Raw genomic sequence first — 12,298 nt, forward strand, 5'->3', positions numbered from 1 at the left:
ATGGAAGAGATTGATGTTACTATTAAGCTTGCATATAGGGATACCATCTCACCTCTTAGGATCGTAAGGGATGTTGAAGTGTTGTGTGGTAAGATCAAATACCCTACTGATTTCTTAATACTTGGATCTGAACAAGACAATTTGTGTCCCATTATATTTGGTAGACCCTTCTTGAATATTGTTAATGCTGAAATTGATTGTGTTAAAGAAAAAGTTAAAGTTGAGTTTGGTGATGAATCTCATGTGTTTAATTTTTCTAAATTCTCCAAACAACATCATGATAAAGATTTGCCTAATGAAGATGTTATTGTTGGTCTTGCCTTTATTGTTATGCTCCTACTAATCCTTTAGAGCAATATTTATTAGGTCATGAGAATGATATGCATATGAATGAACGAAATAAAGTAGATGAAATATTCTTTAGGCAGGAGCCTATTCTTAAACATAATTTGCCTGTTGAAATTTTGGGAGACTCTCCTCCACCTAAAGGTGATCCTGTGTTTGAATTAAAGAAACTCCCTGATACATTGAAATATGCTTATCTTGATGAAAAGAAAATATATCATGTTATTATTAATTCTAACATTTTAGTGCATGAAGAAAAAAGTTGTTGAGGACTCTAAGGAAACATCATGCTGCAATTGGATATACACTAGATGATCTCAAGGGCATTAATCCAACTATGTGTCAACACAAAATCCATATGGAGCTAGATGCTAAACCCGTTGTTGATCATCAATGCCGCTTAGATCCTAAGTTGAAGGAAGTGGTAAGAAATGAAATACTAAAGCTTTTAGAGGAAAATATAATTTATCCTATAGCCGATAGTAGATTGGTAAGTCCTCTTCATTGTGGTCCTAAGAAAGGAGGGAGATATAATTTAACCTATAGCTGATAGTAGATGGGTAAGTACTATTAGGAAGATCGCTAGAGAGATGCCTTTCTTGTGCTACAAGCTCTCGGCTATGATAGCGTCCGACGAGGAGTGGGTAAAACCCTAGGGTAGATGGATCTATAATGTTGTGTCTTGGTCTAAGAGGGATCCTAGCTCGCCTTATATACTCGATCGAACTAGCGTTATGTGATTCGGGTCGGACTACTCATGGGATCGTCTCCTGTGGTTTAACTAGATCATGTTGTGCGAGGATGGCCACCCGTTTCCATGTCTCCCAAGTTGGTGTGGTGCCCAACTGGCGCATGTGCCCAGGTGGTTGACTCGGCACCTTGGTGGACAATGTGGCTAGCCCTGCGCCTATTCGGCCTGCTTGGATGTCATATCCTCGTCAACAACTAAGATGGACCATGCAATCTTTCCCTAGTGTTGGTGCCCCTAGGTAAAGAAACTTTCCCTACAGCTTGTGACATACACCCTAGGGGAAGTCTTTCCCTACTTATACTACACCTACGCTTCTTTACTTAGGGAAAGCCCAAGGTAAAGTATTCGCCTATGATATTTTTCTATCTGAGCTAGGGTATATGGCTTGAGTAAAATCATAATTTCAAGTAGTGTTCATGACTGAATGTTTATTAGCTTTGAAATAATGAGGAAATCCACATTCGTGTTGACGCAAATCGTGTGGATGTGATGGGTGGCAATTGATCGTCTATCGATTAAGATGTATCAAACGACATCCCTAAACGTGGTACATTGACTCATTAATTGTGCTAAAATTATTAGTTGATGCATGCCAACTAGCAAATAACAATGACAGGTGTTGATCTTCAAAACCACGTGGCGGTACGTGCTGGTCTCGAGTATAACATGCAATTACAGCGCAATTAGAGCGAGCGTTTCTCCTCAACAACCCCCAACCCCCCAACTAGTATTTAAGTAGTCCCTTACTCGCGTTCATACTAGACATTGTTCTCCAATTAGCCACACCCGTAGGAAAGTAAGGTTAGTAATCTTTTATGCCCTTTTAGGTTTTGATTGCAAGTGGTAGGGCAGTGCAGTCTAGATCTAGATCATAAGGTTTCTACTGATATGTAAGGAGATTGTATCGACTTACTGTGTTATCACATATATGACATGTCATAGTTCTACGAATTTGGAGACTTTGGGTACAACTTGTTTGTATCTTCTTATTGTCTTCTCTCATTTTTGGTATGTTGATAATTTTGTAGGAGGATAGGTAATGTGATGACGCGTTGACACTGTGATAGGACATCTTCATTCCGAGTTTGGAGGTAAGAACTTAATGGTTTTTGGATACTTTTTCATTTTAGCATATCTCTTTTCCTTGTGTTCCTGGAGTATGAGATCTGTTCTGTTCTTGGGTATATGAGTAAAAGTTCTGCCCTTATTGAAAATAAGGTAAACTACCATTTTCTGAATGGAGTTCATTTATGTTCGTTTATATCAAATTTCTATCCTATATCTCTCTATTATGCATCAAACCATTCATTCAAAATTTCATGTTTCTTTTCATATTATCTATTCACAAACGTGAACAATAAATTGAAGTTCTTCTCATACGAAGGTAATTAACCTTTTTAAGTTAAGTACTCCGAGGTCATGTCAAAATATGTCTTGTTCATTCTATGATCGATCCTTAATCCGAGTTGGATGAGCATACTGTCTAATACTTGCCCTATATTAGCATATTTGAAGGGCTTTGCTATCCTAAGTAAATATGCATATTCATGTTGACACAAACATGTGGATGTGATGGTGTGGCAATTGATAGTCTACCAATTAACATGTATCAAACAACATCCCTAAACATGCTCCATTGACTCACTAATTGTGCTAAAGTTGTTACTTGATGCACGACAACTAGCAAATAACCATGCCAGGTGTTGATCTTCAAAACTACTTGGCGCTATTTGCCGATCTTGAGTACAACATGTAATTAGAGCGCAATTAGAGCGAGTGTTTCTCTTGGTAGCTATAGACCACCCGGACGAATCTCCACAACCCCCCATTCGCCAACTAGTATTTATATAATCCCTTCCTCGCCTTCAGATTAGACCATAGGAAAGTAATCTTAGTCATCTCTTATGCCCTTTCAGATTTTTGTTGCAAGTGGTAGGGCAGTACAATCTAGATCTCGATTTTATTGTTTCTACTGATACGTGAGAAGATTGATGCACTTACTGTCTTGTCACATATATGTTCTATCACAGTTCTACGGATTGGAGACTCTGAGTACAACTTGTTTGTATGCGCTTATTGTTTTCTCTCATTTGTGATTTGTTGTCACAATTTTGTAGGAGGATATCGAACGTGATGGCGCTTTGACACCGTGTTAGGACATCTTCCTTCATAGTTTGAAGGTAAGAAATTAATGATTTCTAGATACTTTTTCATTTCAGCATATCTTTTCTTGTGTTTTTGAAATATTGTTCCGAGATTTGTTTTGTTATTGGTTATATCATCTTCCTTCATAATGATTTCAATACGTTTTGCACTTATTGAAAAGAAGTTAAATCATCATATTCTACGTAGAGCTCATTTATGTCCGTTTGTATCAAATTACTATCCTATATCTTTCTATCATGCATCAAATCCTTCATAAAAAAATTGGTAGTATTTCTTTTCATATTATCTACTCACAAGAGTGAACAATAAATAGAAGTCCTCATGTGGAAGTAATTACGTTTTAAATCAAGTACTCCGAGGTCATGCCTAAATATGCCCCGTCTATTCTACGACGATTCCTAATCCCATTTGGATGAACATAATGTCTATTACTTGCCATATCAGCATCTTAGCGATTTGGAGAAAACAAAGTGGAAAAGAAGAGTAAAGATATTTTTTTTCTTTTTTTGAGGGAAAATATATTGTTCTTAGGTGAGAAAAAAAAGTAGAAGTAGAACATAATCCATGTTAAAGGGCTCTTAGCAGTTATCTGCGGTAGGGCCAAGTCCAATCATCATCAAGCACTCGTATAACAATTGACAGTCAAGGAACAAACTATGGAAGTTTAGCCCCGCCCCCCTAGCCTCCCTAACCTACCGCAATTTCCACATTTACCAGTACATTTATTTAAAAGATTTTGTGGGGACGATTGTAATAGGAAATATATTTAAGCCTACAGTAAATACAGGCAAGCAGGAAGATTAGTACTTATTTAATAAAAAAATATCATTTGGCAGTACATTAACTATTTTAGTACGAAAAATGGCAATGTGTAATCACGTTCTTCCTTTGTTCCAGTATACACAAGCCCTCCTGTTTTGACTGTAATTGACCTCCAATTATACCCATCAATTTGATTAGTAAAAATACAAATTAATTATACTATGCCACATAAAAAGAGCGGTATGCCAGAGGCACCCAGCACTCCAGCTGCATATCGTATCGGTCGGTCGGTCGGTCGGTCGGTCGAATGGCTGATCACTCACTCGCTCCATCTCCATGGTCCAGTAGCAGGACAGTAGCTCTGAAATTCCAAAGTGCGCGCTGGCCGTGTCGTGCAGAAACACATGTCGACCATCGGCCTTGGGTACTCCCGCATGTCCATGTTCAGATGTTTTCGAGTGAGTAGGCACACAGGAGTATAAATATAAATTAAAGCGGGTCATGGACACAAAATTATTTTGTACTCGTATCCGCGAAATCATGCAGGCACACAAAATAAATACTCCCTCCGGTGAAATAAAACCATTTCCTATTCTCTGAGGAGTACCACTGTCTATTAGCATCACAGTACATTTATCAATATTGCGAAGTGCTATGTGGTACGTGCTGGGTTTTTTCTCGGTCTTCCCAAGTTTCAAATCTAGTCTCCAAGCATGCAGCTCGGCGTGCTTTCAGATCCGTCCTCTTTCTTTTCTCGGTCTTTGGTGTTCTTTTCCCGGGTTTCGAACGTTTGGTGCATAAATAGTAAAAAATTCATGTTATTTGTCGAGCAGCAAGAAAAAACATATATAAATCCGTTGTCACTCAAAATGAATAAGTGAAAATGATTTTTTTTAGGATGTTACACTACATCCAGTTTTTTTAGACTTTTTTCAGAACATCAAGTGTTTGTGTTCTTTAGGTAAAGTGCTACACATCAAAGAAGTTTTTTTGTTGTTGCCGCAACTAGAGCCTGTCCCGGGCCAGTCCTCGTAGAGTTTTTCTTTCTAGAGTACCAGTCCTCGTAAAATGCAGTTTAAGATTCGGCCTAGTGCTGCTAAGCCCAAACCCAAACCAACCTCAACCCAGCCAAGTCCAGCAATAATACAGGCCGAGTTTGACCATAACTCAAGACATTTTCTTCTTCGAAAAGAGCATGGCCTCTCCATTGGTTGATTCAAAAAGGCATTTCTTTATCTTCTCGAAAAAACGGCATTTTTTTATTGCCAGGTGTCTGTGTCATCACCAAGTCTAAGACAAACGAAACAAAGTTTAATTTACAAGAGGCACTTATGCTCCTCCAATCTTGTCACTGACCATCATCCAAATTACTTCTCTATGCCATAATGTAAAACCTTTTTGTAAGCTAACATAGCTTGCAAAAACATCTTACATTATGGGAGGGAGTAGTTAAATACAGCCTGTGCAATAATCTTCAAATGGCAACACCTAGAAACCAGTCTCATGCCACCCTACCCTAAAGTGAGCCCCACACAAATATCCACTGCCAAAAAAAAACTCTAATCCTATTGAAAACAAAATCGTATAGCAAAATCTTTACAGTAGAACTTCCAAATTGCGTCACAATAATCTTGGGGTTCATCCAAGCTAGAAACTGGCCAACTATATTCGTGATACTTGTAGAGCGGATGTAAATTTGTCTATTAAGTCAAAGCAAGGTGGCGAACATACCGCAAGTCCTTTTCTTAGACCCATGACATGACATAAGTCAACAAGCTTGGTACCGCCCCGAAATAAACAAAAATTGATTGATATTCTCCAAACACAAAGATGTGAAAAACAAATGCTCTTAAATATACACTGTGTACATGCCGGTAGGTATTCATGTCTCCTTTTACCAGCATCTGAAAGCCATATAAGATATGAAGATATGCAAATAAACCACAAAACAACAAAATATGAGGGTTGTTTCAAACCGTAATGCAATAAAATGTACGACGAACATGAAGAACAATTTTTATGTGAAAACCCTATGAAAAAAGATGTTGTAACGAAAGATGTCGATCTTCACTATGTCGGGAGAGGCATACAGAAACGTTACTAGAGATTTACAACAATTCTCATTAGTGCTGCTTAAAAGAGGTACATATAAGACTGAGTTAGAGCCTAAACCATAGCTTGCCAAGTTAAACTTGACATCGTACGCCAGAACCCGTCCTCTCATCATAAGAATTCGAATCATACATCAAGATTGTCAAAAGACGTTTGCGTGGAAGTTTAAGTCAGAATATATAAAGCAGATAGAATAAAGTGATTGGGAGGGAAAAAAACAAGTTGAAATGGAAAAATAAAACGTATAATAAATCCTGAGAAAAAGGCAAGGGTCCAGGCATCTTAATCTTTTTTGCCTTGAGCCAGAGAGATATTCTTGGATGATCCAGCCTCACATTGTTCCGAAAGACGATATCTAGGATGAACATTCCTCGTGATCTAGGTGAACATTCAGTTTGACAGGAAAGAAAAAGGAGGGTGTCTTGTTTGTTGTACCTTAAAGATGATCATTCTGCGTGCACTTTGCATGCTTAGCACACTTTATAATATTCACCACCAAAAGAAGCGATTAGGACCTTTCTCCCCACAGGGAAAAGGGAATCTAATTCCTCCAAGCCAAGGCGATCATAATCTAATCCCCAAGCCGTGAGATTCCATCATGTGCACTAACCCTAACCCCCCTAAGTGCATGGGGCTGTTAAAGAAAGACCTGGCAGAGATTTTCGCTTTGGGCAGGGGAATGCTGCGCTGTTACTACAAGACAACACCACAATCACTGCTCACTAGCTTCTACTACTAGACAAGCAAGCAGACAAAGGAAAAAAAGTTGCAGGATCCAAGGCTAGGGTTTAAGTGGGCCTGATCTGATGACAGTAGTAATATGTTTGCACACCCCAAGGTGTGCTAGGAGTAGTAGTAGCTAGCTCAAATCATCATGCAGATGGGCAATGATCGGGAGAGAATCCCTGAGGTGGCATCTTGTGCCTGTGTGTGGGTGATGCGGAGTCAACTGCTAGTAATTTAACTGTAGGAATTGCTTGATTAGGACATACTGTCACTCTAATCAGTGGCGCTGGCCCAAAAGGGAAAGTTTAAAACTGACACTGCACCCCTAACCTGGGTAGTTTGTTGGTTGTACATTTACTGTATCTTTTAGCACATTTTCCAGCAAGCGTGGGGTGATTGGTTAGTGGTTTGGTCATGGGGGGTTATGATTAGGGCAGTGGGGGTGTGGTGGTCAACTCTTAGGGCACAATGATGCACCCTGTGTGATACAGACAAACCCACTATATATGCCCTCTGCTAAAGCCTGACGACTGAGGCTGCTAATACTCCTCCCTTTTTGCTGCTTGCATTGCATGCATCGTGCTTAATTGCGTGGCACATTTCGTACCACAAAAGCATTCTACATAATCCTGGCTGTATGTATATATGTAGGGTCTCTGCTTGTCATTTTCTGTTTTTTTTCTTTCTTCCTTCCTGATAGTATAAAAAATAGCGATGATTTTTATTTTTCTCATTTGAACTACAAGTAGCTGGCGCGACGTTTAATTCCCATGTGAACTTGTGAAGAAACAAGCTCTGTTCGTGGCCAATTAGCAGCAGCAGCAGCAGTTATGGGCACCGATCAGGGGAGATCAGTGTCCATGATGAATTCATATCTTCCGACAATGGGATTTGATGCCGCGCTTGCTTATGCACGAGAATTAAATACCCGACCCGGCCAGCACAAGGGTCTTGTGGATGAATGCATATAGAGCCCATGAGAGCATTGATCAAGCGCCTAACCTAACTCGATCCATTCCTCCCTGTTCTTTGGGAACCCCCCCCCCCCCCCCCTCTCTGTCTCTCTGACAAGAGCGATGATGAGAGAGAAATCGTCCGTTTGGGCGTCAAAAACAAACAAGCAAGCAGGGAATCACGGCCAGAGTGGAGCGGAGGCATGCGGGCGCTGTTCCCTTCAGCTTCACCTTCTCTCTCTGGCTCGCCTCGCCTTGCTTCTGACACAGCACACACCCTCCATCACTCTACGAAGTACGCTCGGTTTCTTTCCTGATAGTGCAAGCAAAGCAAGCGCCAGACACACACACTACCTATTATTTCCTCTCCATCAGTCCATCTCTCCCTCCCTCACACACATCTCTTTTCCTTTTCGTTATTATTTACACCGAGGGCGAGCGAGCACTAGAAGAAAACAGCCTAGCCTTGCCTTGCCATCTGCCCAAGCTCCCTTCGCTTCTCCCTTCTCTCTCTCTCTCTCTCTCTCTCTCTCTCTCGCTCCTCTGGCTAAGCACAGCACAGCGCAGCACAGACAGATCCTCCGTCTCCATACTTTACACTATTATTTTCCTTGTATTGCCGCTCTGTGCCGTGGGTGTGCCTGCCTTTAGGAAAGGCCCTAGACCCTAGACGCCCTAGTGCAATGGTGGAAGCTGCAAAGGCTGGAGAGGCCTTGCTCCTTCCTTCCTTGTCCTCTTGATTAGCCCTTGACAAACACCGAGGTTCGTTTGCTTTTGGTCTCTTCTTGCTCACCCTCCCCTCCCCTCCCCTCTCTCTCTCCTCCTCCACTGTTCAAGCAGCGCAGTGCAGGACAAGAAGAAGAAGAAAAAAACCATAGATGGTCTCTCTATCACACACATAAACACACAACATCTGTCCATGAAGGAAGCTCCTCCTCCTCCTCCCCCTGCTTAGCTAGCTCTTAGTCCTTCTTGGTGTGTGGGAGAGGAAGGGGGGGAGAGGTCAAAGGAAGGCTGGTCCATACATTAGTCCATCCACACACACACACACACACACACAAAAACCACTCCTAGCAGCTTGCTTGCTTGCTGCTACTAGTACTAGTAGTAACTAGTAAAACTCGCATCCACGGGAGGAGTAACCCCTCACTCGGTCGCTTTGCTTGCCAAGAACAGCCCCACTGTTCATCATCCATCCTACCATCCTTCCTTCCTGCATCTAGTTGTGAGTGAGTACAGCAGCTACCCATCTTCTAAAGCTTCCCCTCCTTCCCTTTTCTCTTCTAATCTTGTTTGCATGGGCAGAGGAGGAGCCCAGCAAAGTAGAGGCTAAGCTAGGCAGGAGCAGGATATTGTTGTGTATTTTGCATTTATTTATTATTTGTATCTATGTGTGTATGTATGGTGTAATTGAGCAGCTGGCTAGATTATGTATGCTCTTGGGGTTTGCAAGTGGTATCTTCTTGATAAGGTCCCCAAGATCCCACACCACACCACACCATGCACCTCTCTCTCTCACATCACCTTCCTTTTTGTTCTCTCTCTTTTCTTTTCTTTAGTGTTGAGAGTCCCAAGAAACACTGAATTTTGTTGGCGTTGAGTTGGAGGCGCCATTGGCCTTTTCTTGCCCTCTCTCATGGTGTCCATTGTGCAGCTGCAGAGAAGGCGAACAGAAGCAGCAGCGTCAGCGAGAGGCATCCTTCCGGACAGGGAGGAGAGGATGGATCTTTCTGTGCCCCGAGGCGAGTTCCCGATCCCAATGCACGCCGCCGCCTCGCCCTACGGGGGCATCGGCGGCGGGGGCGTCGCCGTCGCCGACCATGCCATGGAGCTCCACCATGACCACGCCAACCACAACGGCCAGTCCCAGTCCCAGGCGCAGGACATGCCGTCGCCTCCCGCTGCTGTGTCTGAGGACAGCTCCGGGAAGAAGCGCGCGGCGGCCATTGCCGGCGGAGCGGGAGGGCCGGCGGTCAAGTACCGGGAGTGCCTCAAGAACCACGCGGCGGCCATCGGCGGCAACGCCACCGACGGGTGCGGCGAGTTCATGCCCAGCGGCGAGGAGGGCTCGCTGGAGGCGCTCAAGTGCTCCGCCTGCGGCTGCCACCGCAATTTCCACCGCAAGGAGCTCGACGACTTCGACGGCGACAGCTGCGCCTCGCACGGCTACGGCTACGGCCACCACGCCGTCCGCCGCCTGCTCGGCCCCGCCGTGCCGCACCACCACAAGAGCAGCGGGGGCCTCCTCGTCACCGCGGACCACTACGGCGCCTACGCCGCGGCGCGCGCGCTCCCTCCGCCGCCGCCCCCGCCGCTGGGACACCACCACCAGATCATCATGCCGCTCAACATGATCCAGACGTCCGAGTCGGACGAGATGGACGGCAGCGGCGGCGGCGGTATCATGGGCGACGGCAGAGGCGAGCTAGCCTCAGGCGGCGGCGGCGGCTCCTCCTCGTCCAAGAAGCGCTTCCGCACCAAGTTCACCGCCGAGCAGAAGGGGCGCATGCTGGAGTTCGCGGAGAACGTGGGGTGGCGTCTCCAGAAGCTGGACGACGCCATGGTGCAGCACTTCTGCCAGGAGATCGGCGTCAAGCGCCGGGTCCTCAAGGTCTGGATGCACAACAACAAGCACAACCTCGCCAGCAGGCCGCTCCCTACCTCGCCTGCGCAGCCGCAGTCACAGTCGATGCCGCTGGCGATGTCAATGCCGATGCCGATGCAAGTGCCGCCGTCGCAGCCCGGGCCTTCGGGCCACCGCGGCCCCAGCTCCCCGCATGCGCAGGGGGAGCTCAAGCTCGACTGACGGCACAAAGAAGCCCTGGTGTCTGTCAACGGCGCCATGGTGGCTGATTCTGCTAGCGTTAGTAAGCCGCATTGCCATTAATTTCACTGTTCCATCGGAGCGATCGATCGAAGCAGAGAGAAGAGAAGAGAACCAAAAAACAAACCCGAGTCTATCACCATCTCCATTTTTTTCCTTTCTCTGTTTATCTTGTCATAAGGTTGGGGAGCAAGCATGAGAGGGGGGACATAGGCGAACCGGACTGAGCTCCACTCAATTTCAATTTATTTTTCCTGGACCTAGTTTTTTTCTTCTTCGTCTCCTTGGTTGGTGTCTCTGACTTGAAGTCTAGCAGTACCTGTTGAGCTGAGCATTTGAGTTGTCATGGATCAGAGGTTGTATGAAATGAATTCTGACTTGTTTACAATTTCTCCATTTATCTTCAGTTCCCTGGGCTAATCCGCAGACTCTGAAAAGAAAAGAGAACATGGGATGCAATCCCTCCCCAGGTCTTGTATCTTTCAGGCGCACTGTTCACGAGTCATGACATGATCTGCATGCTTAATCTGCAGCTCCTGTCGGTGCTGTTACTGTGGCCTGCCTGCCTGCATGCATGCGGGCACGCCTATGCCTGATCTGATCCGGCGATGTGAATTCACCGCTCACAAGCCACAAGCCACAAAGACAACGAAAAGGGAAGGGAGATCCTTGTCAAGAATTCGGGAGCGTGAAAATTAAAATTTCGGTGTCCCCGTTTCTCCATTTGGAGCAGATGATAGTCCTTTGGCCTGCGCATCGGGTTGGCCCTGCCCGGCCCCGAGCGAGCGAGCAATCAATCATTCTTGGGGCCGTGTACGAGTGCAGGGGGGCAGGGGAGCATGTGGCCAGCCAATCCAAAATTGGTTCGGGTTTGCCGCGGGAACAGAGATGGAAACCATGCGGGATATCGCAGTGCTCCCCGTGCTCCTGCAGGAGATTTTTCTACGAGTTATTCTTCTTTTTTTTGACGGATTCCTACGAATTCTTCTCGATCATCTGCTCGCTGTTCCTGCATGTGCGATTGAGGCGTTGATTTGGTGGTGTTTGTGGCAGCAAATGACGTGCACCTTTGCAGCCAGCGGCCTGGGTGACTGCTGGGGACAAGGCCGGCTTGGTAGATCAAGCGCTGAGACGGACTTTTATTGCTGTGGAAGTGCCAATGTTTTGCTGTCCCTCTGGCTGTGCGTGTACTTTTGTGACGTCCCCGTTTCAATCGTACACTAATCATGCACGCAAATGTGTACGATCAAAATCAGGACTCACGGGAAGATATTACAACACAACTCTATAACATAAATAAGTCATACAAGCATCATAATACAAGCCAGAGGCCTCGAGGGCTCGAAGACAAGTGCTCGATCATAGACGAGTCAGCGGATGCAACAATATCTGAGTACAAACATAAGTTAAACAAGTTTGCCTTAAGAAGGCTAGCACAAACTGGGATACAGATCGAAAGAGGCGCAGGCCTCCTGCCTGGGATCCTCCTAAACTACTCCTGGTTGTCGTCAGCGGGCTGCACGTAGTAGTAGACACCTCCGGTGTAGTAGGAGTCGTCGTCGACGGTGGCGTCTAGCTCCTGGGCTCCGACATGTGGTTGCGACAACCAGGTAGAAAGGAAAAGGGGAAAAGAGGGTGAAAAGCAACCGTGAGTACTCA

General features: G+C 45.0%; 1 protein-coding gene across 5 annotated transcripts; it reads left to right on the forward strand.

The window, feature by feature from the left end:
- The first annotated feature begins 2,139 nt into the window (after positions 1–2,139).
- Positions 2,140–11,027, forward strand: LOC109765483 (zinc-finger homeodomain protein 4). 5 transcript variants are annotated; one of them, XM_045227401.2, is made up of 3 exons: positions 2,140–2,187; positions 3,214–3,276; positions 9,470–11,027. In XM_045227401.2, exon 3 carries the CDS (start codon positions 9,536–9,538, stop codon positions 10,619–10,621), a length of 1,086 nt encoding a protein of 361 aa, XP_045083336.1. In that variant the 5' UTR covers positions 2,140–2,187; positions 3,214–3,276; positions 9,470–9,535; the 3' UTR covers positions 10,622–11,027. The 5 variants fall into 5 exon arrangements, with proteins under 5 accessions (XP_045083336.1, XP_020179854.1, XP_020179855.1 ...); XM_020324265.4 differs by lacking the exons at positions 2,140–2,187; positions 3,214–3,276 and adding an exon at positions 8,127–8,577; XM_020324266.4 differs by lacking the exons at positions 2,140–2,187; positions 3,214–3,276 and adding an exon at positions 8,131–9,044.
- Positions 11,028–12,298: the final 1,271 nt, after the last annotated feature.

This window comes from Aegilops tauschii, chromosome 4 (assembly GCF_002575655.3).
Source record: "Aegilops tauschii subsp. strangulata cultivar AL8/78 chromosome 4, Aet v6.0, whole genome shotgun sequence".
NCBI classification, from domain to species: Eukaryota; Viridiplantae; Streptophyta; class Magnoliopsida; order Poales; family Poaceae; genus Aegilops; species Aegilops tauschii.

Bases quoted from the DNA above. Each gene is read 5' to 3' on its own strand.
- LOC109765483 (XM_020324264.4), top strand. From the start codon at position 9,452: ATGGTGTCCATTGTGCAGCTGCAGAGAAGGCGAACAGAAGCAGCAGCG.